The sequence below is a fragment of the Limtongia smithiae genome (assembly GCF_038497785.1).
Source record: "Limtongia smithiae strain NRRL Y-17922 unplaced genomic scaffold V1518scaffold_4, whole genome shotgun sequence".
In the NCBI taxonomy this organism is placed as follows: domain Eukaryota; kingdom Fungi; phylum Ascomycota; class Lipomycetes; order Lipomycetales; family Lipomycetaceae; genus Limtongia; species Limtongia smithiae.
The window spans coordinates 201,167-226,959 of NW_027117625.1; the positions used below are offsets into that span (position 1 = coordinate 201,167).

The 25,793-nt window shown below is 51.8% G+C and overlaps 10 protein-coding genes across 10 annotated transcripts; 6 read left to right on the plus strand and 4 right to left on the minus strand.

Annotated features, from left to right (window-relative positions):
• The first annotated feature begins 329 nt into the window (after positions 1 to 329).
• On the plus strand, positions 330 to 2,563 carry V1518DRAFT_414454 (ferric reductase like transmembrane component-domain-containing protein). The gene is made up of 2 exons (XM_066903578.1): positions 330 to 1,466; positions 1,520 to 2,563. The coding sequence occupies exons 1-2, from the start codon at positions 583 to 585 to the stop codon at positions 2,418 to 2,420; spliced, it is 1,785 nt and encodes a 594-aa protein (XP_066760106.1). The 5' UTR covers positions 330 to 582; the 3' UTR covers positions 2,421 to 2,563.
• On the minus strand, positions 2,457 to 4,488 carry V1518DRAFT_414455 (ammonium transporter AmtB-like domain-containing protein). The gene has a single exon (XM_066903579.1). It carries the CDS (start codon positions 4,048 to 4,050, stop codon positions 2,620 to 2,622), a length of 1,431 nt encoding a protein of 476 aa, XP_066760107.1. The 5' UTR covers positions 4,051 to 4,488; the 3' UTR covers positions 2,457 to 2,619.
• A 912-nt stretch (positions 4,489 to 5,400) lies between these two features.
• V1518DRAFT_224174 (uncharacterized protein) lies at positions 5,401 to 6,345 on the plus strand. The gene has a single exon (XM_066900944.1). The coding sequence runs from the start codon at positions 5,764 to 5,766 to the stop codon at positions 6,181 to 6,183; it is 420 nt and encodes a 139-aa protein (XP_066760108.1). The 5' UTR covers positions 5,401 to 5,763; the 3' UTR covers positions 6,184 to 6,345.
• A 4,235-nt stretch (positions 6,346 to 10,580) lies between these two features.
• Positions 10,581 to 13,596, plus strand: V1518DRAFT_224182 (OPT oligopeptide transporter protein-domain-containing protein). Its single transcript, XM_066900945.1, has 2 exons — positions 10,581 to 10,852; positions 10,902 to 13,596. The coding sequence occupies exon 2, from the start codon at positions 10,911 to 10,913 to the stop codon at positions 13,518 to 13,520; it is 2,610 nt and encodes an 869-aa protein (XP_066760109.1). The 5' UTR covers positions 10,581 to 10,852; positions 10,902 to 10,910; the 3' UTR covers positions 13,521 to 13,596.
• A 407-nt stretch (positions 13,597 to 14,003) lies between these two features.
• V1518DRAFT_414460 (uncharacterized protein) lies at positions 14,004 to 15,564 on the plus strand. Its single transcript, XM_066903580.1, has one exon. It carries the CDS (start codon positions 14,387 to 14,389, stop codon positions 15,101 to 15,103), a length of 717 nt encoding a protein of 238 aa, XP_066760110.1. The 5' UTR covers positions 14,004 to 14,386; the 3' UTR covers positions 15,104 to 15,564.
• V1518DRAFT_449702 (uncharacterized protein) lies at positions 15,208 to 16,080 on the minus strand (the record flags this gene model as incomplete). The annotated part of the gene is made up of 2 exons (XM_066906502.1): positions 15,208 to 15,537; positions 15,595 to 16,080. Coding segments are annotated over 2 exons (711 nt in total), but the record flags the coding sequence as incomplete, so codon positions are not given.
• Positions 16,081 to 19,419: 3,339 nt separating this feature from the next.
• V1518DRAFT_414465 (ketose-bisphosphate aldolase) lies at positions 19,420 to 20,614 on the plus strand. The gene is made up of 3 exons (XM_066903581.1): positions 19,420 to 19,600; positions 19,665 to 20,174; positions 20,229 to 20,614. The coding sequence occupies exons 1-3, from the start codon at positions 19,515 to 19,517 to the stop codon at positions 20,500 to 20,502; spliced, it is 870 nt and encodes a 289-aa protein (XP_066760112.1). The 5' UTR covers positions 19,420 to 19,514; the 3' UTR covers positions 20,503 to 20,614.
• Positions 20,526 to 22,171, minus strand: V1518DRAFT_414470 (uncharacterized protein). Its single transcript, XM_066903582.1, has 4 exons — positions 22,056 to 22,171; positions 21,955 to 22,000; positions 21,817 to 21,897; positions 20,526 to 21,760 (listed from the first exon to the last, which is right to left on the minus strand). The coding sequence occupies exons 1-4, from the start codon at positions 22,087 to 22,089 to the stop codon at positions 20,698 to 20,700; spliced, it is 1,224 nt and encodes a 407-aa protein (XP_066760113.1). The 5' UTR covers positions 22,090 to 22,171; the 3' UTR covers positions 20,526 to 20,697.
• Positions 22,172 to 22,303: 132 nt separating this feature from the next.
• Positions 22,304 to 23,486, plus strand: V1518DRAFT_392543 (60S ribosomal protein uL10). The gene is made up of 2 exons (XM_066901775.1): positions 22,304 to 22,416; positions 22,464 to 23,486. The coding sequence occupies exon 2, from the start codon at positions 22,500 to 22,502 to the stop codon at positions 23,436 to 23,438; it is 939 nt and encodes a 312-aa protein (XP_066760114.1). The 5' UTR covers positions 22,304 to 22,416; positions 22,464 to 22,499; the 3' UTR covers positions 23,439 to 23,486.
• On the minus strand, positions 23,442 to 25,704 carry V1518DRAFT_414472 (Vps53-like protein). Its single transcript, XM_066903583.1, has one exon. It carries the CDS (start codon positions 25,678 to 25,680, stop codon positions 23,491 to 23,493), a length of 2,190 nt encoding a protein of 729 aa, XP_066760115.1. The 5' UTR covers positions 25,681 to 25,704; the 3' UTR covers positions 23,442 to 23,490.
• Between the last annotated feature and the right edge of the window lie 89 nt (positions 25,705 to 25,793).

Sequence of the window (25,793 nt, forward strand, 5' to 3'; positions counted from 1 at the left end):
TGGAGACGTAGGACCCTGCAGTAGCTTATAGCCCTGCGCACGCCGTACCGTGTACGCGCACGGGGGCTGGGGACGACGGCACAATGCGTGGCATACGGAGATTAGGGGCGATGATGTAGTGCATATCCGGAGTGCGCTTATCAGATTCAGATTAGCGCGGCCGACTAGTCGCCTCGACAGAATACGCATGTCTCAGTCTCGGTTCAGGGACTCTAACGCTCGAGCCCTTGTCCGCCGCACGGAGTTAATCCGTCTCGGCAGTGGTGGAGAAGCCGCGCTCGAGCACTTAAAAACGAGCAAATTACGAGCAAAATAGATTTTGCGCGTGTCGTGGACCAACCAGATGGGGGGGATTGGGGCGAAGTTGAGAAGACGAGTACGACGTACATGGTGCCAGGACTGCGTTGACGAGTCCCCGGGGACAAAGACGTCCTGCCGAGCTTATAAAGACTGCGCTGTGGACGCCAAGAGAGTCCAGCCCTTCTAGCTCCACGACGCTAAAGGACTCACCAACATTGTTAGCCAACTTGGCAACTATTGCGACAGCTTGGCATTGCATTATTCAACTGAAACAACAGCTAGATGATTATGGACACAGACTCGGGCTCGTCGGACGACAGTGTACTTTCGGCGGACGGCTTGGACTTGAATAATTACACTGTGGCGTTTGACTTTCTGCAGGATATTTTGGCGGACGATGATTTTCAATCTTACGATTTGGAAATAACGAGGGCGCATTGGTACGGTGTTGTGGTGTTCATTGCTATCGTTGGCGTTTTCAACTATTCGCGACGATACGCGCTGTATCAGCGACGGAAAGATGCTGCGCATCTGCGAAGTGCTAGCAAGGCGGCATGCGCAGTGGCTAGACCGACGAATTTCTTCTCCCGGATAATCGCAGGCTTCGTTGCCGCCGGGCGTGAGCTGTCGTATACCCAACTGCCACCGTTCAAGCAGGTCTGGTTTCCCGCTACCGGCACCATTATTCTCCTTATCACGTATCTATGCTTCACCATGGGTCTCGAGTACTTCAACGTTTTCATCGATGGGGCGCAAAAGCTACAATCCCGGGGCATCCGCGCGGGTTGGATCGCCATCGCGCAGTTCCCGCTTGTGGTACTCCTCGCCGGCCGGCAAAATCTAATCGGCTACGCCACCGGGTTAAGTTACGACCGACTACGAATTCTGCACCGCTGGGTTGCGAGGATTATGTTTTTGTTTGCGTGCATGCATTGGGGATACCAGTCTGTGCAGTGGAACGAATACGGGCTCGTGAGTATGGAATGGACCACGGACGCGTGCCCGCCGACGGGTGTCGCTGCCTGGGCGTTGTTGTTTTGGATGAATGTGTCGACGCTTGCTCCATTTAGGAATATGGCGTACGAGATATTCATCATTCAACATGTTATTGTGTTTTTCGGTTTCATTGTCGCCGTTGTTATTCATTTGCCTGTCATCTACTCAAGGTGTGTATTTCCAAGCTGTACTGCTGCTACACTGATGCTAACTTCAACGACAGAGTCTATGTGTACCTCCCCATCGGCCTATGGCTCTTTGATCGCGTTGCCCGCGTCGCCGTTACAATCTTGCAAAACCGGACTCTCGCCACAGCCCACATCACTGTGCTGCCAGGAGACGAAGTTGTCGAACTCAACATCACCGCGCCCACATTCAAAACCTACTCCGCAGGCCAACATGTCTACCTTAACTTCCCTCGCCTTCGATTCTGGCAATCCCACCCGTTCACTGTCGTCAAGTCCAGCCCAGGGGAACTCACATTGTTTGTGCAAGTTCGCAAGGGCTTCACGAAGCAGCTACTCAAATATGATGGCAAGAAGTTCACCGCGATTCTGGATGGTCCGTATGGTGGCACGCAGTCGGATATTTCTGGATTTGATTCTGCGGTTTTGATTTCTGGTGGTACTGGTATCACCTTTGCGCTGTCGCAGCTGTCGGATCTCGCTGCTCGTGTATCCCGCGGCGAGGTCAACGCGCTGCGGCGGATATCGATAATATGGTCCGTCAAGAACAAAGAGTGGACTAAACCCGTCCAGGACGCCATCACGTCTAGTATGTTCACCCTGCAAAGCAGCGACATCGACGTCACCTTCGACTTGTATGTCACGCAAGGCGCCACGGCCATCGAAAGCGTCTCATCCGACGCGGACTCATTGGCGCCCGAAAACAAGCACCTCTCAAGTAGGATGTCGACTCACGTCGGCCGCATCGCCCAAGCGACTGATTTCATCGTGCCAACGATCTGCAACGCGCACGGCGAGACGGGCGTGTTTGTGTGTGGTCCGGTAGAAATGGAGAGCGACGTGCGTAATTCGGTCGCGTCTGTGAGTGATGCGTTGGGCGTGCACAAGGGCGGTAAGGCGCATGGGATTTATTTGCATTGTGAGAGCTTCCGGTGGTAGGCAAGGACATAGAACAGGTGCTTTGCTATGCCGTAATAAAAAATAAGAACTATATTGAACGCGGACGTAAATGTATACAGACTCTAGAGAGCTATTGCTGATATTACAAGTATATTGACAGATAGATTACAACAAATTATTAGGTATTAATCCAACGCTTCCATATTGGGGCGTACTAAACATTAAATCAAAACGACAATTACTCTTCTTTCTTGTTCTCGCCGCTGCCGGACGCCTGGGAATCCGGATCCTCAGCCTGCAAGACTGGCGCAGCCTCGAGATCAGTCCGCATGGGCGTCGTGTCGCCGTAGAGTAACGATCGAATATGCTGTTCGTCGATCAGCGCGTACGCTGCCTCGCCGTGGATGGCGTCGTCGCCAAGAAGAAGCTCGTCCTCGCTCATGCGCAGCGGGATGCGGCACACGTACTTGATGAACGCACAGATGATTGATGTCATGACGATGTTGAGAGCGATGATGAACAGCGCGCCGACGATCTGGAGCCAGACCTGGCGCCAGTGGCCGTCGATGGCACCACCGGGGGTGGTGAGACCGAATGCAGCGCAGCCCTCAGCGGTAGCAAACACACCGGTGAACACGCCGCCCACGACGCCAGCGACGGTGTGGGTGTGGAACACGCCGAGAGTGTCGTCGACGATCTGGTAGTAGCGGAACTTCTTGCCGAGAACGTTCATGCTGAACCACGGGATCGAGCCGGAGAGCAGGCCAATGACGATCGCACCCCAGCCAGCAACAACACCGGCGGCAGGAGTAATGGCGACAAGACCAGTGATCATACCATTGACGGCGCCAATGACAGATGGCTTCTTGTAGTACAAGTAGTCCAGAATGGTCCAGGTGAGCAAGCTCATGGAAGTAGTGATGTTGGTGTTCAAGACAGCCGCACCAGCATCAGCACTGGCGGCATATGGATCACCGCCGTTGAAGCCGTTCCAGCCAGTCCACAGAATACCAGCGCCGACAAGGGTCAGCAGGATATTGTTGGGACGGAAATCGGCGCGATCGTTAGGATGACGCGGGCCAACCCACGCGGCAGTGACAAACCCAGCAGTGCCGGCGGAGACGTGGATGACATAGCCGCCGGAGTAGTCGATGACGCCGCGCTCGTACAGGAAGCCACCTCCCCAGATGGAGAACGCGCCGACGGTGTAAGAGAAGGTAAGCCAGAGCGGCACAAAGAGCATCCACGCGCGGAAGCTCATGCGGCCGAGCACGCCGCCAGCAAGAATGATGAGTGTGATCGCCGCGAAGACAAACTGGAAGTAGATCATAGTCGACTGAGGGAAGTCGGTACTGATGTCGGCAGCCTCAAGCACTGTCTGCTTGAGCAGGTGGTCCATTGTCAAGACAGGCCCTGGCTCCCCGATGAAGGGCGCAGAACCCCATTGATGCCCGAAGGCGAGCTTGTAGCCCCAGATGACCCAGCAGATCAAGACGCACGGAAAGGCGTAGAAGCACATGAACGCGGAGTTGATGGCCCACTTGGTCTTGACGATGCCCGCGTAGAGCACCATGAGACCGGGGATGCTTTGGAGCCCGACAAGCGAGCCTGCGGTGAGCTGCCAGGCATTGTCGCCGGTATCGAGCCACTGTGAAGAGTTCAACGACATTTCTGTGGGTGTGTCGGCGGGCAGGAGGTGTCAAGAGAGGACAAAAAGAAGAGCGAGAAGAGCCGTGACAGGAGGACAGACACAACATGGGGACCCAGAACGGGCAGCGCAAACGCTAGGACTGCAGTGGCGTTATCGAGCTCACTCATATCTGAGAAATGAAGTCTGTTCGTGAGTCGGGTGCGAAACGGTGCCCCAGGATAGGTTCCACGACGACGGCGACGGCGCAGTAAACAAAGCGCAAGGTTTGGCTGGCATCGGCCGGGTCCTCCTGCCGTCCGGCCAGAAAACAAGTGCGCGCTGCTGCCATTGTTCCTTCTGACCCAGTGCGCTATATTTGCCCTCCGCACACGAGCGCGGTCGTCGCTGTTGCTGGCCGCCAGCGCGCCAGCGCACGTCACGGGCACTGTCCGTCGCAACTGCGGCGACATCGCGCGGTCGCCAGCAGCTCGCCATCGCGGCGCTCCCCTGCCAAGTGCGCAACGGACTTGCCCGCGCGCTCGACTCAGCCCGCAGATGAGCGCCAAGGCGATGGCGTTGCGGGCGTGCCTGCCGTGCTCGCACTGACCCTAAAATGCCTTGGCGCGGTTCGCATCTGGTTAGTCGCTTTGCCCCATCCGCTGTGACTTGTGACTTGTGTGACTCTGTGACTTGCAGTCCTCCCTGTTCCGCCAAACATCGCGGCGTGCGCGATAAACCTGTTCGCGATCGCTGTTCTTGTTTTGGGGCCCGAGACGCCTGACCGTCGCTGGCCGACCCGGTTCTGTGAGCGTTGTGGAGCCCTTCCGTAAAGTAAGTCCATAACGCGGCGGCGCGTCGCACCGTTCACTGTTCACGCACAGCGAGCTCGTCCTCCGCTCCAGCCGTGTCAGTACAACTCTGCGGCTGCCCGTTGCCGTACTCGCCTGTGGCTGCCTTGGCGGGCGTCGCATCGCGTCAACGCATCTCTCGGCGCGCAGCGGGCAGCCGAGCATCTGGCCAGTCATCTCGCGGCGTAGCCGTTCCAAATCTTAGACTTCACAGGTCGCATGGCAGTCTCGGGCCATGAGAACTGGCTTGTGGATCGTGAAACGACAGCTCAGCGCAGATCGCACTCTCGAGTCGAAAACACCGTACAAGAAGCAGTCTGTCGCATGCAGTTGCGGCTTGCAACCCCTGCTTGATTTGTTCAGGCGCCGTCTCTGGTCCCTCGGTAACTGACGGCTGATCCCTAGGAGCCACGATAACTAGGGAGTCACGACAGTCCTGACTCCTGAACTCCTGATGGCTAGTCAACCTTACGCACATCTGCAACCCCATTATATGCGTGCACTGACCGGTCGGATGGTCCTGGACCTGGAGATAGGGAGGTTTAGGGCGCATCACAAGCAGCACTGGCCTCAGGAGTCAGGAGTCAAGCTTGATATATTCACGTGTTGTGCCTTATTCGCCGACCTGTCATCGATCTTCTGGCGCCCGCTGAGGAACAGATTGCCCTGGGACGTCGATGGCAGAAGGCCGGGCAAACTGCTGATGGTCACGATGGCCGTACGGATAATCAGAAACTCGTTCAATGACATCGATCCACAGCACAGCTGCGGCCGTGCGACGATTCGTCTCTTCGTCCGATCCACTACATACATACTCCGTTATGCGTCCTGGCGCTTAAATCATTGCGGAACGGCACCGTGAAATATACAATTCATAACAGTTTTATACATTGTCAAGCCGGACATGTTCACTCACGTTAGCGGTTGCAAGCAAGTCGCTTCTGCTCCTCCTTCCCCTTTCGGGCAGTCATTAGTTATCACAAGCATTCGCGAGGCTCGTCGGCATGTGTGGCTCACGGCCACTCGCACGCTTAGCTTCCCTGTTCCTGAGTTCGCCTTGGGAATTTTCACTATTGTGGAGAAAGTGCTCGAGCTCACTCTGCGCAAGTTGCTTCAACCTGACGGATTCCGCATTCTCGTCAGGACTACTGCCGAAAGAGAGACGAGACGCATTGCAGCCTGGAAGACCGCTATCAATGCTCAGCCTCTGGGTGGCGACGCTATTTGTTTGCACGTTCGTCTTCTGTTCACTTTGCTTGAGAGTTTCTCACTTCCCGCCACTCCCACCGGGCGCATGACCCAGGCTCTAGAAGTCGGGATCTAGTTTCATGACATGCCGCTTTTGCAAAGTGTCTTTGGGTATGACCAGAAATATCTCTGAGAAGCCGCTTGCTGGCTTCAGCTCTAGGAAGGCGACACTCTCGACGAGAAAGCTCCTGATAATCTGGTGATATTGCTCGAGCATGATGAAGTGTTCGACGCCGACACCAGTACTCGTGTTTACACCTTTACCTGAAACTGCTCTACGAACACCGGTGTTAACGTTCCTTTCCGCGATGAAGGTCTTGCATCTATCACTGAGGCTCCTGCAATCAAATCACTTCTTGATGCTTTAGCTGCGTGGTACTCTTGTCGTCAGCTTCGTGCCATGCTTGCCGTTGATGATATTTGCGAAGCTTGCGCCCTTTCCGACAGTGTTAATGTGACTCCTCCGAATTCGGTTGTCAGCCGTCATGCTCTGAATTCTCAGTTCATGCTTTGGACGATCATTCCTCGCCGCTCACTCGTGAGAAGTTGCAGGCCATTCACGAGGACATCACAGTCGTTGCTCTCCACCCGGCTGAATAGGCAATGGTTACTCGAAGGTTGACGCTGTGATAAAAGCTTTGGAACATCGTTAGCATGATATTTGTAGATGCGACTGCACTCACGCTGAAGCGTGATGTACGATGTCTGCCTGTTCCCTGTTGGTGATATTCACGGCGCTATCCGCTGTGCTCGGAACTCTACTCTACCAACGGCAATCCGTAACTTATATCACTAGTTCACTGAGATTCCTGCCTACACCGGTGTACCGCACTAGCCACCGAACTGATCACTAACAAGGATCGTTAGTTTAGATGTCACTACCTACGCTTCCGCGCTGTACTAGCCGTCGTCTCACTAATTTGAGATGGATGATCACTATTTCGTTGACTAACTTAATTGCCGGACCGCTTCAATGTGCTAGTTTTGGCGACCTTGGTCACTAATAACTACAAATATCCTCACTACTGGATTTCTGAGAATGATTTACGTAGTGACTTTTGACTATATTTACTAGCAGTGTCCAACTCCTTCCTTGACAGGGCCACAACTGCGGCAACACGCTCCATACCCTTCAGCTGGAGGAGTGCGACGCCTTTCGCGAATACACTGTTCTGTCATCCATTCATGACGGCATCCTGCAACAAACCGTTTAGCAGTAGAAATGTGAGCACAGGCGGTATTAGAATGTACAAAGAGTCCATCACAAGCACGAAGAGAGCACCACGGATGGCACTGATTACTGCGCCCTAACAAGTAGATATCAACTTCTGGCGACCCGAAGACAGCCCGGCCGCATTCCTCCGTCTCGTCGAGGCTGGTTGTTAGAAGACATGGCAGCTGGCTAAGAGATTGCAGCAGCGGAATTTCTGGGCTCGCGCGATGACGTCGAAGCGCCTATAATCGTCATCAATGTTGAGTTTATGGACCTAATTCCTTTCCGTGGCAACTCCTTCTTGTAATATCGATGCTCTGTCGTCGTGAGTGAGTCCAAGCGCGAGTTGAAGCTGATAGAAGTATTGGGTAGACGTGACGTCATCAGCCGCTGATGCAGAAAGAAAGCGCACTCAGAGGTACGAATCTAAGCCTGAACTACAACGGATATATGATCTAGTAAGGCGATTCCATCAAAGCTGCTTAGTAAAAGTTGTGTGCTCCAAAAGTTGTTCCCTGGTGCTTGCTAGTGCACACGTAAGTGGCGTAGTTTATCTAGGTAGTCACTGACTAACGTCCTCCCTCTGAATGATGAAGACAGTTATGGACTCTCCCACTAATTTTTAAGGTTCCTTTAACCAGCGATGCTCAATAAACGAACTCATTAAGTTCTTCTGACAATGACACATTCAAGGTACCGACTCACTAAGAACAATTACAACTTAGTTATACTGCGAAGTAGCTTGGAGCTAATTCTTATGTCCTGATTGGGCACTTGTTGCAAATCGTTTCAGTCGATTTAGATCGACTTCATGTGTGAACAAATGCCTTGCGGTGCTGTTAACTAGAGGTATTTGCGGACTACGAAGTTCCTGCAGCCTTCGCGCACAGCGAAGGTTTTGCGTACAGTGCAGGCCAAGAATGGAATCGAGCTGAGCAAGTCACGCCGAAGCTCGTCATTTCATACTTACTTCCCGCGACTACGGATTTGCCGTTGGCCGCAGCCCACTTGAAATCTCTTGGCTGATCTTGAGCAGTATTTCTTGCTGGTCAGAACTCCGGAGTGGAGCTACTGAATCGTTATCATTTTCCAAGGCAATGCGGCAGCAGAATGCTCAGATGTTGCATATCAGATTGCGTATGGGCTTGTCAGCATTGTGTAGGTCGGCGTTCTACCAGAGTACTTAGGCCTCCAATCTGCTGCTGCCTGATCGGTGGCCGGCCAGGGGTCGTTTTTTTCCCTGGCAACGGACGTCGCGGATTTTCCGATGGTTCGTCTGAGAGTCTAAATTTAAAGATAACCACAGACCATTTTCAGGGATGCGTCGATATTCATGCTTAAATCTTAATTATCTTGCCGAACGCTGATAGCGCGCCATATACTGCACAGCTTCAAGGTTACTTGTCGTAGTACATCTCACAAATACACGCGCTTACGGAATACTCAACTCGCTGATAGCTGCTGCAAGCCCATCCATTCCGAAATCCGAAGTGCTTGTTCAATCGAGCGTGTTGTGATAGTGAATGAATAAGAATTGGCCGTGCTGATAACTATTAAGCCGCGTGCTTTGCTAACACGCGCACTATCCAACTTTTATGTAGCTAGTCCAAAGCAAAGTTAGCCAGATCTTGCAGTTACGGTCAGAAGCCGTAACTATACGCTCAGCGGATGCTCCGAACGGCACACCGACCTGGACGACCATACAGGTCATAAGTTTGAATGCGTCTGGTTGACTGTACACTCTGCTTGCTTGACTCATGCCGACTGAGCAGTGAGTAATAGTTTATCTTGAGTCAATCCAGGCGTGTCAGAACTATGCCTGTAATATCCAGATACCCGATGACATGCGCAGGTCTCTCTGCCTCAGCAACACAAATGTTCGTCTCTGTGATCATCAGTTCTGATTTGCGGTCAATAGTCAACCCTCAACTAAGCAAGGAGTCGTTTGAGCAACTGGCTGGCTCGTGTTATGTATATATTCAATGGAGTCCTAGACTGCCCGGAACTGAGTTCACATAACGGTTTCGAACGACTTTACAGCTCATCTCTGCTGTGATGAACGGGCCAACTCTTATCGCGCTCCTTAATAAAACACGGTGCGATGCTCCATCTGCGCCTTCTGCTATAACTGCGCAATCAGGCGCTCAAATCGACGTCCTTTGATATACAGAGAATTCTTGTCATGATTTCTCGTAGTGCAGTATTTCATATTACAGCATACTAAGTGCAAGTGCACTTGATGATATTAGCTACTCCGGAGAGCTTTATGGCGTACCGAGTGCCCATCGTTTCGGAATCTTCATCATATGTGCAGCCGTGCTTTCAGCTCTAAAGCCGTACAACTACCGCTCGTAGCCACCATATAGTGGGTATGTCGGGCGGGATTCATAATTTTAGAAGACTGGTCCACCACCTGGCGTAAACGAACGACAGTAGTCAGCCTGCATCAGCCGTACTGTTGCATCGAAGTTGATATGAATTTATTTGAGTTGGCTGGCTTGGCTTGGCTTTGGCAGAGAACTAAGGCAGCAGTGGTCATTGGCCGGAGTCGAGCTCATCAAGATATTCAGAGCTGTGCCGAGACAATGATAAATGTATTTGCTCTCTTAAGCACTAGAATTATGAAAGCGTTCTTATCCCTTGTAGTCTCCCCTGTAGTTACCTGTTCTTCATGGAACAGTTGTTCTCTATTGGCTGTCGTCAATCAAATTTCGAAACAGTTTTATCCACCTGCACTACTTTTCAAACGTATTAACAGAGCCATTATATTTGTACTGAAAGATATAGTCATAGCAGCGCAAGATGGTGGATGTACTGACAGCGCTAGACGCCAAGACTGATATGTCGTTCGGAAGAAGCGTCCGGCAAATTCCACCATTCAGGGACTCCCGACAGTTTAGTTTTCTGCTGACCCCGTTCCGCGATCAGCTGTGGGACCGACAGATTTCACCCTACAGCACGGCTACTGCTGTGCACTAGTCATAGAAGGGAAGTTTTCGATGAGTAGCTAAAGTTCCGGTGCACACATTGGGGACATCCGCAGATGCACTTCTTGAAATCCGGCAGACGCCATGCCGATTTCTACACAAACCTCACTCCTCTCAAAGCGCCGAACCATAAGCTGCGGGTATAACTTTGTCGGAGACTTGGAGTTTGATCTGCCGTAACTAGGATATCTCGTGAATCATGGACGGTTCAGATCTGACACACCGCAGAGAAGTCAAAGGGTACCAATTTAGACGGCTGTCAGTTCCGTATCAGCTTGACATTCTTGATTCTGAAGGGCCGGCAAGTCCTAAATGACGCGATTGGTTTAATGAGATACTGGAGACCGATAAGACGCCACATGGTGGAGAGGAGTTAGCTTGTCAGCCACCGGGCGCACTCACTTCCTCTGACACCTCGGAATCGATGTTATAGATAGCCTGCTCAAAACCCTCCTGGCACGGTTCACTTCACATCGTCTGCTGCACATAACGGCCTGCTGTTCAGCGCGTATATCTCGATTAGTCGTTACTAGAAGCGGTCAACGGTGCGTATTCTCTTCTATGATCAGTGAAAGCATTCTAACATCACGACAGCAATCGACCATGAAGTCTGACGCCGAAAAGTCCGAGGTTGAGCTGTCGGCCGAGGAGAGTGAAGAGGTAGTGTCTAAGGAGATATACCCACTTTCATACGACAAGGACGGGACTCTCATTACAGTCAATGGCCTCGCCGATATCCCTGACTTGCGCGCCAAGGCTCGCAGTCGTTTGGCGGCTGGCGCAAACAAGCATATGGAAGATATTGTCGACAGTCCTAGCAGCGAGTATCTCCTTGATATGATGACTACGTTGGGTCTGGAAGAGGCCATTCAAGTGTTGACCGAAGCCGCTGAATATCACAAGGACGATTCAAATTTTCCTCATGACACGATGAACAAGATCCATCTACTTCTGGAGGGAGAAGAAAATTCAGGATTGGACCATGAGGATTATATTCTCGATGTACTGCTCGAGGCTACGCTGATCAAGTTCCACTCTCCATATCCTGAGGTGCGTGCTGTCTGCGATCCAATTGATTATCCTGATATGGTCGTGGAGACATTCCGCTCTTATTTTATTGGCTGCGTATGGGTTGCTGTTGGCGCGTTTATTAATGAACTGTTTTCCTTCCGCCAGCCTGCGCTCAAGCTCAATTCTACGGCTATTCAAGTTTTGATCTATCCATGCGGAAAGTTCTGCGAGAAGTTTCTGCCGGATGTCGGTTTTACGTACAAAGGTGTCCGGCATAGTCTTAATCCAGGACCATGGACGTTCAAGGAGCAGATGTTGGCTACTCTCATGGTTAATGTTGGAGCTGGATCGTCGAATTTGATGAGCTACATTTTGGTAATGAAGCTGGAGCGATTTTTCGATCAAAACTGGGTATCATTCGGATTTTCATTTTTGCTGAATTTTTCCACTCAATTTTTTGGGTTTGGACTAGGCGGGTTGCTGAGACGATGGGTTGTATATCCTATCAAAGCTGTATGGCCATCTCTCTTGCCAACATTGGTTCTTACCCGAACACTGACTTTGAAGGAGTCCAAGCGATCGATTAACGGCTGGTCTATTTCAAAATACAAGCTGTTTTGGATTACTGGGGGCTTGATGTTTCTGTACTACTGGTTACCTGGATACTGTTTCACAGCACTAAGTACGTTTAACTGGATGACATGGATTGCTCCCACAAATGTGAAACTTGCAATTGTTACTGGTTCTGGTCTCGGGCTGGGATTCAATCCGTGGACGACTTTCGACTGGGCTGTTATTAATTACTCAAGCGCGTTAGCAATCCCATTCTTTGCACAGCTGAACAGATATAGTGGCATGGTCGCCGGGGGCCTGATCATGATTATTCTCCTCTGGAAAAACTACAAGTGGACTGGATATATTCCCGTCAACTCCAATACTACGTGGGATAATACCGGAAAGAGTTATAATGCTTCTCGAATTGTGAATTCCGATTTATCTCTGAATCATGAAGCATATGAGGCCTACTCCCCGCCCTTTATCTCAATCGGTTACCTTTTGTTTTATGGCGCGGAATTTGCTCTGATTCCTCTTTCATTTATCTATGTTGGCATGCAAGAATGGCCTCAGATTCGTGACGCATTTAATGGGTTTTACCAAGGAATCAAGAACCGCGCAATGAGTGCTTATGAGTTAACTAGTGATCCTATTTCGCGACATATGGCAAAATATCCTGAGGTGCCAGACCTGTGGTACTTTATTGTTTTGGTTATCTCTATTGTGTTTGGCATTGTGTCTTGCCAGGCTTGGCCGACTCATACGCCTTTCTGGGCGCCTGTCATTATTATCATTATCTGCATCATCATGATGATTCCCAACGCGATTATTTTCTCTGTTACTGGCTATCAGATGACTCTCAACGACATTGGCATTATTGTCGGTGGTTATATGGTCCCCGAGCACGCCATTTCAAACATGGTTTGCCGCGTTTACGGTTACAATGTCGACACGCAAGCCGAGAGTTTTATTGGAGATCAGAAGCTGGCTCACTATGCAAAGATACCTCCAAGAGCCATGTTCAGATGTCAGATGATCGCTGTGGTCATTCAGGTGTTCATGACGATTGCTGCAATTTACGCCGCCATGGACTCATTCCCTGAACTTTGCAGCACAACTGAACCGAATAGATTCGTGTGCCCGTTTGCTAACGCACTTTTTACTGCTACACTTGTCTGGGGCGTCGTGGGCCCTAAGCGGACGTTCTCGACGCTCTATCCAATTTTGAAGTGGGCATTTTTGATCGGAACTCTGGTTGGCCCGCCGCTCTTCTACCTCCGGAAGTATTTTTACAAGCAGCTCAAGCACTTCAATCCAATTCTCTTCCTCTCTGGCATGATGTTATTCTCCAACAGCTACAACTTGGCCTACTTTACTCCTGGCATCCAGTTCTCGTGGCTATTCATGCACTACATAAAAAACAGATATTTGGCATGGTGGACAAAGTATAACTACGTTCTCACCGCGGCGCTTGCAGCTGGCGTCGCCCTATCGGCTATTCTGATTTTCGTATCTGTGCAAGTTACTAAGACCAGTGTTGTGTGGTGGGGAACATCAGTTTCGAGCGCTGGTGTTGATGGCAAGAAGGTCGGAAAGCTCTTCATCCCGCCAGTTAATCAGACATTTGGACCGACTGTTTGGCATTAACTGGCTGTAATTCTATGGTAGCTCAAATCTTGAGAGAGAATCGTCATGTTTGGATATCTGGAACTTTTTCAAGAGTCAGACTTCATCTCATTTTCAAGAGAAATTCTTTAGTAAAAATGCAGAATGACAATAACTGCGTTAGAACAAACAACTTACTGCATTAAACTCCGCACGGAGTGCATGGAAGACAGCCAGTGGCAATGTTTTGTTCTTACTATCGAATATTTAAAATTAGTTCCGCAAGTACATGCAATCGAGTGCTATTAATCGGCCGTCTCCCCGGATTTCTACTGACCGTGACCTTGTGTGCCATTAAATAAAGTCGGTCGTTCTCATTCTAACTTTTCTTGACCGATTGACATATATCGAGGTGAATACTTATTAACCCTAAGCCACAGAGCAATAATGCACGTGCGTTTCCATGACGTCAGAGCTCTGGTTGACAGTGCTAAGGGAGTTGTAGATAGCAAGTTCCACCGCTCTGATCAAGGTCGTGCACAACTACCAGGACGGCTTCTCTGTCTACAGCGGTCAACGATCTTGTTTACTGAATCATTCGCATTACCGCCGTCTACATGAAGCTTTATGGAATATGCGGACAGCAGGCGTCGTGCGTTGCTGTACCGTTTGCTCGTCTATGTTGCGTCGTTGGAGGCCGACAATGGGTCTAGCTAGCTGGGACTGGCGATATATGTGTCGGCAACCGTAAAATCTCGAAGCTTGCATTGTGATGGAAGTTACTATATCGCTGGTTCAGTAGTCTATAAGACCGCCATTTCCCCGATCCTACTTTTCCGCTATCGCTTTTCCCACAACCTGCCAGACTGTCCCATAGATACTTTCACGGTCGATCTCTACCACTCAAGATGTTCCTCTCGCTATTTCAGGTATTTCCTTGCACTCCGGAATTCCGCCGCCGAAACAAGTTCTGTGAGTTCGTGAGGAACAAGTTTACCGCCTTGGAGATTCGCCTTGCGGGTTCCCCAGCCAAGTACCGTTTCTGCTGGAGGTACGTCGTCCCCGAGTATCCAGCACTCCGCATTGCTACTTGGGACATGGAGCCCGTGTACAGGTGCAAGACTGCGCTGACAGCGTGCCGCGGCGGCAACATCTGCTATGTCGGATTTGACAAGAGCTTCCTCAACGACGTGATCTCGAGTACCGCGATGCATTGTAGCGTCGTTCATGCGAACTCCAAATGCCGCTTCGTCACACTTGTTCAGAGTCGCTTTGACAGCGGAATTACAACCCAGAGGCAGGTGTACGACAGATTTCGGGGTATACTCAACGAGCTGAAGCAGATCCAAGTGGACACGGACGCTCGTTATGTTCTGGTGATCCGGGATATCCACAACTATCTCGGTCCTGGTAGCTGGGCCATCGCTTACTTACTTCGGCAAACCTTTCTTAACGAAGAGATCTCTATTATTGGCACCACAACAGAAGAAAATTATGAACGATGCATTGCACCACGACCCGGCGTCCAAGGATTCGTGTTTAAGATTAACGCCACGCAAGTTGACCTTCCGCCTTATGATGCCGAGCAACCTCCGAACTATTATCCGAAAGAAGATGACGACTAATTCAACATCTTCTCACCAAACTGATCGCATGCTCTGCTTTTTTGCACTGCCAAAGATAAAGTCGGGCATGGGTGGGTGCAAAAATAAATATCAAGCACATCAGCTAGCGCAAGAGTGTCTGATGATCAACTCATGAGCTCGTCATTTATTCTTATGAACTCATTACAACATCCAGCTCGTCTGCGACAGCTATCAATAAAGACTAAAGACTACCACGGAAACTCCTCTCCGGCATAATCACGAATCACAAGCTTATCCTCCGACGTGACATTTTCGACTACGCTGATCATACCCTCTGCACTCGCGTCCGGAGAAAGCTTCGGCACCGACGCTGCGAGGGACAGCTCTTCCTGTGCAGTCATGTCGGTCTCCACAAGACCAGGATGTATCGGAATGAATGTGAAGCCCTCGGGCTTATGTTGAATGTTCAAGAACTAAGTCATATGTTAGCAATGCAATAGTAACTTCAGAAGCAAGTAGTCCGAACGTACGTTGATGAGAGCATTTAAAGTTGTCTTTGATGCGGAGTATGAGTACCCAATCTCGTAGGCACGGACAAAGTCCGCCAGAGCTGTTCCCATCGCGGTAATGGATCCGAGCAGAGAGGTAACAAACACGACCTTCTTCGTCTCCCGCTTTGCCAGTAACGGCAGCAGCTTTGTCGTCAATAAGATCGGTGCGACAGCATTAATCGTAATTTCGCGGTTCAAGGTGTCTAGCTTGATATCGTCGATCGCGTACTTGGACCCGGAAATGTTGTACACGCCGATGTTGTTCCACAGAAGGTCTATGCCAGTGGGCGCGAGCTTTGCGATCTCAGAAGCAGCACTGGCGATTGACTCCTCGGACTCGGCCTCAAGCTGAACGAGCTTGACGTTGGATATGGCAGTGAGAGCGGCGGCCTTACTCACACTGCGGACAGTAGCAATCACGTCACCCTTGGCCGCGAGCTTCTTGACAACTGCGAGACCGATACCTTAAAGAGAATAAGATACCAGCTCAAACGAGTGAGGGCCAACAATGCGATCTTACCCTTATTCGCACCGGTGACGACGAAGACCTTTGTGGCGGACATGTTGAGTGCTATGGAGATGGAAGTTCCAATCTGAGATGCTGTGAAGGCGGAGGTTACTATGACGCCAGAAAGAGCCGTCTCAGCGATAGCTTTATATATCTCCGCAACACATGTTCACGGTAGCAGCGTGTGAGCCTCTACTAATCACGATCCGACGCGTTGGAGCATGCGCTGGCGATGGTAGAACTCGGCTTCGCCAGAAAACTCTCGGCCCGACGCCATTTGAAAGCAGAATCACAAAAGTTTGTGCACGAATAATCACGCTGAATAGGCCAGCTAGCCGAATTGGTGATTACCGCTCGATGCCGACGGACATCTTGATACGGCCGCGACGGACACGGTGTTCAGTGGGTTGAATAATCTATATTCACAAGCCAACTTCACCGCAAACACCGCGACGCTTCCCAGACTTTCTTTGCTCTCTATGCTTGCTGCATTATTACTAGCAAGCAGTTAACCATCTTAGAAGGCGAATTCACTAATAAGCGGCACTGGGGCCTAAAATATACTTGGTGTTCTCTGTGCTGCCTGGTAGGCGTGGGAAGCACGCCGCATTCCTACTCTCCCAATCCTTCATTGCGACGTCGCGCCTTCAAATCCAAGAAGTCACACACCCCCTTGGCTCAAGTTCACTAGCGATTTTATTGTCAATAGAGACTGGCTACAGCGTTAGCAGCGTTTTGCTGATGAAGCTAAAAAAAAGAGCAAAATAAAAGAGTAAAATAAGAGTAAAAAGAAGAGCACCTACGATTCCAGCGTGGTCTCCCACCGCAGTACTAAGTAGGCCCAAAGGAGCTTAACGTGTGTTGATCGGACGGGAAACAGTGCTTTCTCCTTGGTATGGCCCTTCCTGACATAAATTCGCGCTCCATGACTATACTGGCTAACTCTAATGCCTAAACGGCAGATAAATTCTCAAAAAAATTCCCAATCACGGAATATATTTGTCCCTTTTAGAAGTTTTCTGAATCTTGTCTCATGTTCACCCCAATCCTCCTACTCCAAGCCTGCCATACCTACACTGCCACTACGGACAAGTACAACTAAACACCCAAGAGTCATAACACAATCTTAGAATCAAGTAGTTGATTCTCGTGTAGTGTGTAGAAGTAGAAGAAACCGACTAACTCTTGAATATTTACGGCAACGTTCAACTACAACCATTGATGGCCGATCTGTAGTTCGCCTGGCTTGGATACATACGTCTAATGGCTTAAAAACTTCAAGCCATGCCCATTTCTATATTTGCTATGTATAACCTATCGTGTAAGTGCGCTTCGAGCGCGTTTATTCTGACGGCCGCACTAATGGCATAGAGATAGTATGTACGTGCTGCTCGTCGTCTGAATTCGGTGGCACGTCACTGTAATGAATACGCGTCGATTATGATTTGACTGTACATGATCAAACGCTAGTCATTGCATGTTGTATGCCTTTGGCGTTTGAGAATGCTGTGCTGCGGCCCGACACGTGTTCACATGCAGGCACGTCCTCTGAAGCCGGCACTTGTTTACCATTTTCCAATCTCGCCAGTTTGCTGCTTTGTCTGTCGCTTATTACCTGCTCTCCCAAATACCGATTTCCCGTCTCCAAATTGCGCATCTTCGGCCGGCCGCCCCTCTTCCTCCTGTCTCTCTCTGCCACCATGTCTTCCACTCTCGACTTCCCTCTACCTCAACCATCTACTGATCTTTGGTCGCGCTTTCTTCCGCTCATCCGGATATCTTTGCGAGGGCAATTGATCGTCGTGTATACCGGCATCGCCTGAGCTGGTAAGCCTGTAGAAGTATGTAGTCGACCTTCGTGGTATTGCCATGTCCATCTCAGCGCTCGGTCTACTACTCATCTTGTGATCTGCGAGAGAGATATTCGTCTTAGCGATGACTGGCGAGGCATCTGCTACGCGATTCTCCAAAGTCCGTGCGGCACAAGTATACGGCATGTAGCATGGACCAGTCATCAGAGAGAGATAACCAGATGCAGGTCAGATATATATTTTCTTCCGTGATTTTAGCAGTATCTAACCCGGTTGACTAGTTCATTGCTGGGTGGAGCTAACAAATGGTGCGCGGAGTCTTTTATTGCTTCGGTATCGCTAGATTCGGCCTAGGCGACTCTCAGAAATCAGCACGAACTACCACGACTTTGCGCAGCCGCATAGCTCTGTATTCCGTCTTGGACACATAGCAGCCTGATCTCAATCATCCATCAGTCTCCGAGCATGCTCTCGTCTTCCCAACAGAATGTTGTCGCAAGGTGGGTAGGGTTCTGTTCGCACCAGCTTCGGTCGGGCTTGTGAGCGAAGTGGTGCTCCATTGGACGATTACGCGCTCGGGTCTTGCTGTTCGACGTACTCATAGTCAAGAGATGACATCACGAATATTGGACAATGAGCATCCAGTTCCTAACAGTTGGTACGATACTGTTATCTGCCGAACCCACATATCCGATATGCGTCACGTTGATTAGTCGAAGCAATAGACAAAGAAGAGCGCAGCACACAAGACATTACAGCGGCACCAGGCATAGACTATCAGGCTTTAAAGTTTGGTAAAACTAATGAGACTTGGAGGCTATAGTTTGTTGTTAGGTACATTGAAATGGCGATCGAAGGTATTCTCGGATCAGACACGATCTTTTCCGCACTTCTCTAGAGGCAAGGTTTGTTCATCGATTTCTTAACACTGATGGTCGCAGAACAAGGAGAGGGATTATCAGATGTTATAGATAGACTTGGTCATTAGTCATTGGTTGGTGGAGTTGTGCTGTAGCATGATAGCGGATATAAATTCGACAATTCAGTATAGCGTGGTCAGTCTGCAATCTTATATGTCATAAATTCAAACCGATTCATCAGCTGCAGCCGCATTTAAGTGAAGTTAGAACGAGCGCCTCGTAGGCGAGGAATACTGGGGGCAACAGTCGAGCTGTGGAATAAATGCCCTGGAGTTGATCAGCGATCCTTGTATGCAGGATAAACAAGTTTCCACTTAAGCCCGCTTCATTGCTGCAGTCAAGGAACATCAAAAGGACTCGCAAGGGAGTTCAAGCACCCACCGTCGGTAATCGATGGCGGGAGCGCGCCAAAAGTGTTATACTACAGCTGCAAGGGCAGGCACCGATGCGGCAAAATATGGCGATGTTGTGATGCTTGTTGGCGGTTAGCCCCTGAGCGTTTTCCGATCTTGTACGCCTAGCCGGGGTCTGTTATCCGGCGTGGCTACACGCTACTGCTCCGCATGCGCACGTGCACCCAAAGTCCCGGGTTAGCGGACAACAGCGTATATCTGATCGCGAAGCGGATCCGGGCAGTACTTAGTCGTACATATCAACACAATGGCTTTCTTTCCACAGTCGAATCTTACTTGGAAGATCCTGAACGATGCAGAGGCGGGCGGGTACGCTGTGCCTGCGTTCAATTGGTACTTGCGATAGCTATGATTGAATGATATGTTCGTACGTCTGTATCCTGACTTTTTGGACTAGTTACAATCAAGATGCAATCATGGGAGCCATTAAGGCGGCGGAGAATTTGAAGGCACCGGCGATCATTGAAATCTTTCCGTGGTCCATCCACACACAAGGCGAAGCTTTCGTGCGCTACGCTGCTGATGCCGCACATAGCGCCAAAGTCCCCATTGCACTGCACTTGGACCACTGCATCGAGGAAGCAGATATTTACATCGCGCTGGAACTGCCGTTTGACTCGATCATGGTGGACGCGTCGAGTCAAGATCCCGAAGAGAACGTCAAGTTTGTAAAGAAGATTGTCGATATTGCGACGACTAAGGGGATTACTATTGAGGCGGAGATGGGAAGAATCCAAGGCGGTGAGGATGGCTTGCCTACAGTTGACATGGAGGCTCTGTATACCGAGCCCGAGCTGGCGGCGGATTTTGTCGCGCGGACAGGAGTACATTTCTTGGCTCCCTCCTTTGGAAATGTACACGGTCCGTATCCTCCTGGCGGTCCAGAAAAGTACTGGCAGTTAGACAGGTATGTTTTCCAACCTTGTATAAATTCCATCTTGATTGACTAACACAACTCTAGAGTCGCAAAAATCAAGGAATTGAGCCCGCCGTCAGTACGTCTTGTTCTGCACGGCACAAACCCGATCTTTGTTCCTCTGATCGAGAGTGTGATTTCAAACGGTGTTCGAAAGGTGAACATGAATAAGAACTTATACGTAAAGTATCGCAAATTTATGGCCGACAACATTGAACAAATGGAAATGACGAAGCTCCAGGACGGCGCTGTCGCGGCGATGGCGGAGGACTGCGAATGGGGCCTGAAGCTTGTTCATGCTGATGGCAAAGCCACTTGACGCTTAGAATGGGTTATATGAATAGTTGCAATAAGTACTACTCTCTCTAAAGCCCAAAAGACATTGCAGCTGAACAAGACGCGTCGGAAATAATAGACTACATAGTTACAAAGCACTCGTTTTACCATATACATAACAGGAGGAAATCAGGAAAACCACAACATGCAAATCCAAAGGTCGCCCCAGGTTCGTTCTTTACTGACTCGTGCACTGGGCGCGCTCTCCGCCCTGGTCGTCGTCTTCGTCATAGTCCTCCTCGCGGGACTGTTGCCGCATAGAGGGGTCGACGTCCTGGAGGACGACCTCTTCGGCATTGGCTTTGTCAGGGATATTGAGGACGGGTCGCGGGGGTAGGACTTGCTCTAGTAGGACGAGCTGCTCAGGAAGCGCGAAGTTGTCGGTCGGAAATTCGACCTCGAAGTCGATGAAGAGGTTGCCGAAGCTGTTTAGTCGGTAGACGGGCATGCCACGGCCGGGGAGGACTTTGACCTGGCCGGGGTGGATGACTTCACCGGGGAGAATGTCGACCTTGAGCCACTCGCCGTCGAGTTGCTGAATGCCAAAGCTACCGCCGGCGATGGCGGTCAGCAGGTCGATCTTGGCCTTGAAGAAGAGGTCGTTCTTCTTGCGCTGGAACCGGGCATGGGGCTGCTCGTCAACGACAAAGACGACATCACCTGGGACGATGTCTGGACCTCGGTCGCCCTCGCCGGCAAACACGATCTTCTGGCCATTGGCCATACCTCTGTCGACGTGGACCTCGAGGATCTTCTTCTCGGTGATAGTCTTCTTGCCAGCACAAGCCTTGCACCTGTCCTTATCTTTGATGACTTCGCCCTCACCCTTGCAGTCGTTGCAGACGGTCTGGAATTGTTGGATGATGTGGCCCATGGAACGTTGGAAGGTAACACTGCCGGTGCCGTTACAGGTGGAGCACTTCTTGACGGAGCCATCCTTGCCGCCCACGCCGTTGCAGGCCTGGCAGATACTACTTCTGGTAAGCGCGAGCTTTGAGACCTTGCCCTTATAGAGGTCCTCGAGCGTAACCTTCAGCGCGTGGACGATGTCTCTGCTCTTGCGGGGCCCGCTTGGCCGGCCGCCGCCGCCAAACATGCCGCCGCCGCCGCCGCCGAAGAATTGTGAGAACAGCGCCTCGGCGCCCATGTTGCCCATGTCAGGACCGCCACCGCCTGAGAGGCCCTCCTCGCCGTAGCGGTCGTAGACCTCGCGCTTCTGAGGATCTGAGAGGATATCGTAGCTGGTGGCGAGTGAGTGAGTGAGTACACACTAGAGGGGGGAATGGGGACAACGTACGCATGGGAAACATCTTTGAACTTCTCTGCGGCCTCGGGATTGTGCTGGTTCTTGTCGGGGTGATACTTTAGTGCGCTCACGCTGGAAGGAAGATTAGTTGCTGTGGAGATGTCGGAACGAAAGTGTTCAAGTGCATACCGATACGCCTTCTTGATCTGCGCGTCGCTGGCCTCAGGCGCGACGCCTACACACAGGAGTCAGCGCAAGCCACACGCAGCAACAAAAGCACAAGCACGTACCAAGGATGTCGTAGAGCTTCGATTCCTTGACCATTTGAGGTGTAGGTTCTATGGGCTGGAGAAGGAGTGATGGGGCGGGAGTTGGGTTTTCAAGGGCTTATTCGCGAGCGCCGCAGATAAATTGAGGTGAACGCAAGCTTCTTTTCTGCCGCGTTCCACGCGATTCGAGCAAAGCTGCTGGCAAGCCTGTCAGTCACGTGATACTCACGTGTGAAATGCGGCTTGACCCTAGGGGAATAGTCCTAATCTAGGGTTTTCGTGACTGCGTTTTTTGTTCGCGCACCGCCGCCGCGCCGCAGCTTCGCTTCGCTAGACTGCTCTGCGCAGTGAACGTTCACTATCACTAACACCACGCCCCGAGGTAGGTGCAGTTTGTCCACCGTGTGCTGCTCCCGCTAACGTGTTTAGCGCCTTTAAATATCCTATCTTCCAACTAGAGTCGAAATGGGAGGCACTCGTGAAAAGAAAGCCGAATACTTTGTCAAGCTCCGCGAGCTGCTCGAGGAGTATCAGAGCATCTTCATTGTCGGCGTCGACAATGTGTCTTCCCAGCAGATGCACGAGATCCGTCGCGCTCTCCGCGGCGAGGGCGTTGTGCTAATGGGCAAGAACACCATGGTTCGCCGTGCGCTGCGTGGCTTCATCGCCGACTTCCCCGAGTTCGAGCGCCTGCTCCCCCACGTTAAGGGCAACATTGGCTTCGTCTTCACCAACGCGGACCTCAAGGACATTCGCGAGAAGATCGTTTCTAACAAGGTTGCTGCCCCTGCTCGTGCTGGTGCGGTTGCGCCCAAGGACGTGTGGGTCCCTGCCGGTAACACCGGCATGGAGCCCGGCAAGACCTCGTTCTTCCAGGCTCTTGGTGTCCCCACCAAGATCGCTCGTGGTACCATTGAGATCACGTCTGACATCCAGGTCGTGTCCGCCGGTAACAGGGTCGGTGCTTCCGAGGCCACCCTCCTGAACATGCTCAACATCTCCCCCTTCACCTACGGCATGTCGGTCGTTCAGGTCTACGACCAGGGCCAAGTGTTCACCCCCGATATTCTTGACATCGAGGAGGACACCCTCATCAAGAGTTTCACCAGCGCGATTGCGACTATCACCGCAATTTCGCTTGCCATCGGTTACCCGACCCTTCCGGCCGTCATTCACCTTCTCATCAACAACTACAAGAAGGTGCTTGCTGTGTCCATCGCGAGCGACTATACCTTTGACGCCGCGGCTGCCATCAAGGACAGAATCGCCAACCCCGACGCCTATGCTTCCGAGGTCCCTGTCGCAGCCGCTGCCGCTGAGGAGACTGCCGCACCCGCCGCTGAGGAGGAGCCTGAGGCTGCAGATGAGTCTGACGACGACATGGGCTTCGGTCTGTTTGACTAAAAGTAGTTTGTGTTTGTATTATAATTAAAAGACTTTTCTTATGAGATACATGTCAGCTTGTTGAGGTGGTTGTGGCAGGCGTTCCGCCGCCACCGGGCCATCTGAACTTGTCGGGGTGGAACGCGCGGGTGACGATGTTTGTGGTAGGCAGGTACGCCTTGAGGTTATCGGGGAGATCTGCAGTCTGGCTTGTAAGGACCGCTTTGAGGACCTGCTCGAGCCTGCCAACGACTCGGTTGACGAGGTTGACGTAGGACGCGGAGGGCTGCGCGTCTGGCACCGTAGCAGCCAGCACGGGCAGGCCTGTGAGGCACTTTTTGAGCACGTAGCAGTCGAGCAGTAACTGCTCCGAGCAGATCTCAGACAATGGCCTGCACCTAGACAGATTCGAGAGGAAGGTCGTGACGGTGGCCTCGACGACGCGGTCGCAGAAGGAGCGCACAAACATGTCCTTTGCCGAGTGCGCAATCACATCGCGCGCGTTGGCGTTGAGCGCGGTGACAAGTAAACCCACGTACGCGCTCTGGTCGCCGACAGCGTCGATCTTACCCCAGTTGGTGTTTACCATCTCACGCCACGCGGGACGGCAGTCCGCATCAACCTTGCGGACAAGCGCCTGCACGGCCGCGGAGGCAACAGCAAGGAACGCGTCCTTTTCGCGATCGAACGCGATTTGTGTTTTGAATTCGTCGTCGATGACGTCGGTGATGCGTTGTTCGAGTTGTTCGGTTGTCGTGTGACAATAGTTTGCTGTCGCCATGACGAGGCATGTGACGCGAACGTCGGGGGTGGCGGCGACTTTCTCGGGGATGTGCGGGGTGAGCACGCGATCGGCATATTGTTGGAGATACTTCGAAAACACATGCGAGAGCTCGAGGAGTTGTGAGCCAGTCGAGATCTTGGCGGATTGGGAAAGCACTTGGCGATAGAACAAGAAGAGGTCGACCGAGGACTGCATGACGAGTGGCGGGGCCTCGTCGTCGTTCGTGCTAGGAGGGAGCAGCATCTGGTTCGCGTACTGCGTGAGCAGAGCAGAGAGCTTGCGATCCTGGGACTCCACCCATAAACCGAGGTATGGCTCGAATGCTTCAGAGATGGCACGGCCAAAGACAAAGGTGGATGGCGCAGCGCCGCGATCGCTTAGCGCGCTGTCGGTGGATGTGCGGGAGGAGGCTGGGGAGGAGGAAGACCGGGAGAACATGCGTTCGAGGTACTGCTCGAACTCCATGGTTTCGTCCACAGCGCGGAGGAGTAAATCCATATTGAGCGCTTTATTCTTCTGCGCAAGGTAGAGCTTGTAATCGTCCCTCGTGATCTCGCAAAACTGACGACACAGAGCCTCAGCCACGTTCCACTCGGGAAGAAACAGCTGCCGGATCTGCGGATCCAGGGTTTTCAGCACACGTCGCAGATACGAGTACCGTCGGGATATGTTGTCCAACCCCCCTGCCTCCTCGCTGCCGCGGAAGATGTTGCGGTACTCGCGCAGCTGCACGTTGCAGTACCAGGTCACCTGTCGCGTGCGGTACACCTCCCCGAGGGCGTCGAGCACGCCGCATGCTTCCTGCATTACGGTCGAGCGCTCCGTAAAAAGCTCAGGCTTGGAACCGTCGACCGCGGCTTCAAAGTCGGCGGAGACTTGGTCTGCAATTTGGTGCTGCAGGGTGGCCACATTGCGGCTGAGGGTTGCGATTTGCGATATTGAGCGGTATGATTTGAAGTACTCGACGAGCTCGATGACCGCGAGAAGTAGTGACCCGGCCTCCTTGTAGTCGCGATTGCGCACAAACACGACAAGCTGCTCGTACGCAGTGGTCAGCATCTGCAGACGCTTAAGCATCGTCATGGACAGTGTGAGATTCCGCTTGGTGTCGTCGAGTTTGCGTATATCCGCCGTCATGGCGGTAATCGTGTCCTCCGCCTTGACCGCACGTGCACGTACGGTATCGATGTGCGCAAATATCTGCGCCAGCTCATTATGCGCATCCGCAACGCGCGCAGCCGCCGGCGCGGCAGCAGCTTGTGCGGCCTGCAGCGCAGCGATCTTGCCATCGAGCCGCGAGAGGTGGCTGCACAGGTCAGCGTGCACGTCGGCGGCGGCGGAGTACGAGTACGGCGCGGCGTAGATGAGCGCGAGCTGTGCCACCGGGTCGTAGTCCTCGCGGTCGAGCGCGTCCGAAGGCGCACTGGCTCCCGTATCCCGGCGTGGCGGGCGGGGAGGCAGCCCGCTGGAAGAGGCCATGGAGTGTCTATGTTGGGGTTGTACATGGCGAAGCTGGCGACGTCGAAGAAGCAGTTGGTGGCTGTGCGCGCCGCACGGGGCGGTGCGGCGAAGGAAAGACGGAGCAGCCGACA

Bases quoted from the DNA above. Each gene is read 5' to 3' on its own strand.
- V1518DRAFT_414470 (XM_066903582.1), bottom strand. From the start codon at position 22,089: ATGGTCAAGGAATCGAAGCTCTACGACATCCTTG. The intron at 22,001-22,055 runs GTACGTGCTTGT...TCCTGTGTGTAG, and splicing joins GAAGCTCTACGACATCCTTG to GCGTCGCGCCTGAGGCCAGC. The intron at 21,898-21,954 runs GTATGCACTTGA...TCTTCCTTCCAG, and splicing joins CAGATCAAGAAGGCGTATCG to CGTGAGCGCACTAAAGTATC.
- V1518DRAFT_414460 (XM_066903580.1), top strand. From the start codon at position 14,387: ATGTTCCTCTCGCTATTTCAGGTATTTCCTTGCACTCCGGAATTCCGC.
- V1518DRAFT_224174 (XM_066900944.1), top strand. From the start codon at position 5,764: ATGTTCACTCACGTTAGCGGTTGCAAGCAAGTCGCTTCTGCTCCTCCT.
- V1518DRAFT_414454 (XM_066903578.1), top strand. From the start codon at position 583: ATGATTATGGACACAGACTCGGGCTCGTCGGACGACAGTGTACTTTCG. The intron at 1,467-1,519 runs GTGTGTATTTCC...CTTCAACGACAG, and splicing joins TTGCCTGTCATCTACTCAAG to AGTCTATGTGTACCTCCCCA.
- V1518DRAFT_414472 (XM_066903583.1), bottom strand. From the start codon at position 25,680: ATGGCCTCTTCCAGCGGGCTGCCTCCCCGCCCGCCACGCCGGGATACG.
- V1518DRAFT_414465 (XM_066903581.1), top strand. From the start codon at position 19,515: ATGGCTTTCTTTCCACAGTCGAATCTTACTTGGAAGATCCTGAACGAT. The intron at 19,601-19,664 runs GTACTTGCGATA...TTTTTGGACTAG, and splicing joins GCTGTGCCTGCGTTCAATTG to TTACAATCAAGATGCAATCA. The intron at 20,175-20,228 runs GTATGTTTTCCA...ACACAACTCTAG, and splicing joins AAGTACTGGCAGTTAGACAG to AGTCGCAAAAATCAAGGAAT.
- V1518DRAFT_414455 (XM_066903579.1), bottom strand. From the start codon at position 4,050: ATGTCGTTGAACTCTTCACAGTGGCTCGATACCGGCGACAATGCCTGG.
- V1518DRAFT_224182 (XM_066900945.1), top strand. From the start codon at position 10,911: ATGAAGTCTGACGCCGAAAAGTCCGAGGTTGAGCTGTCGGCCGAGGAG.
- V1518DRAFT_392543 (XM_066901775.1), top strand. From the start codon at position 22,500: ATGGGAGGCACTCGTGAAAAGAAAGCCGAATACTTTGTCAAGCTCCGC.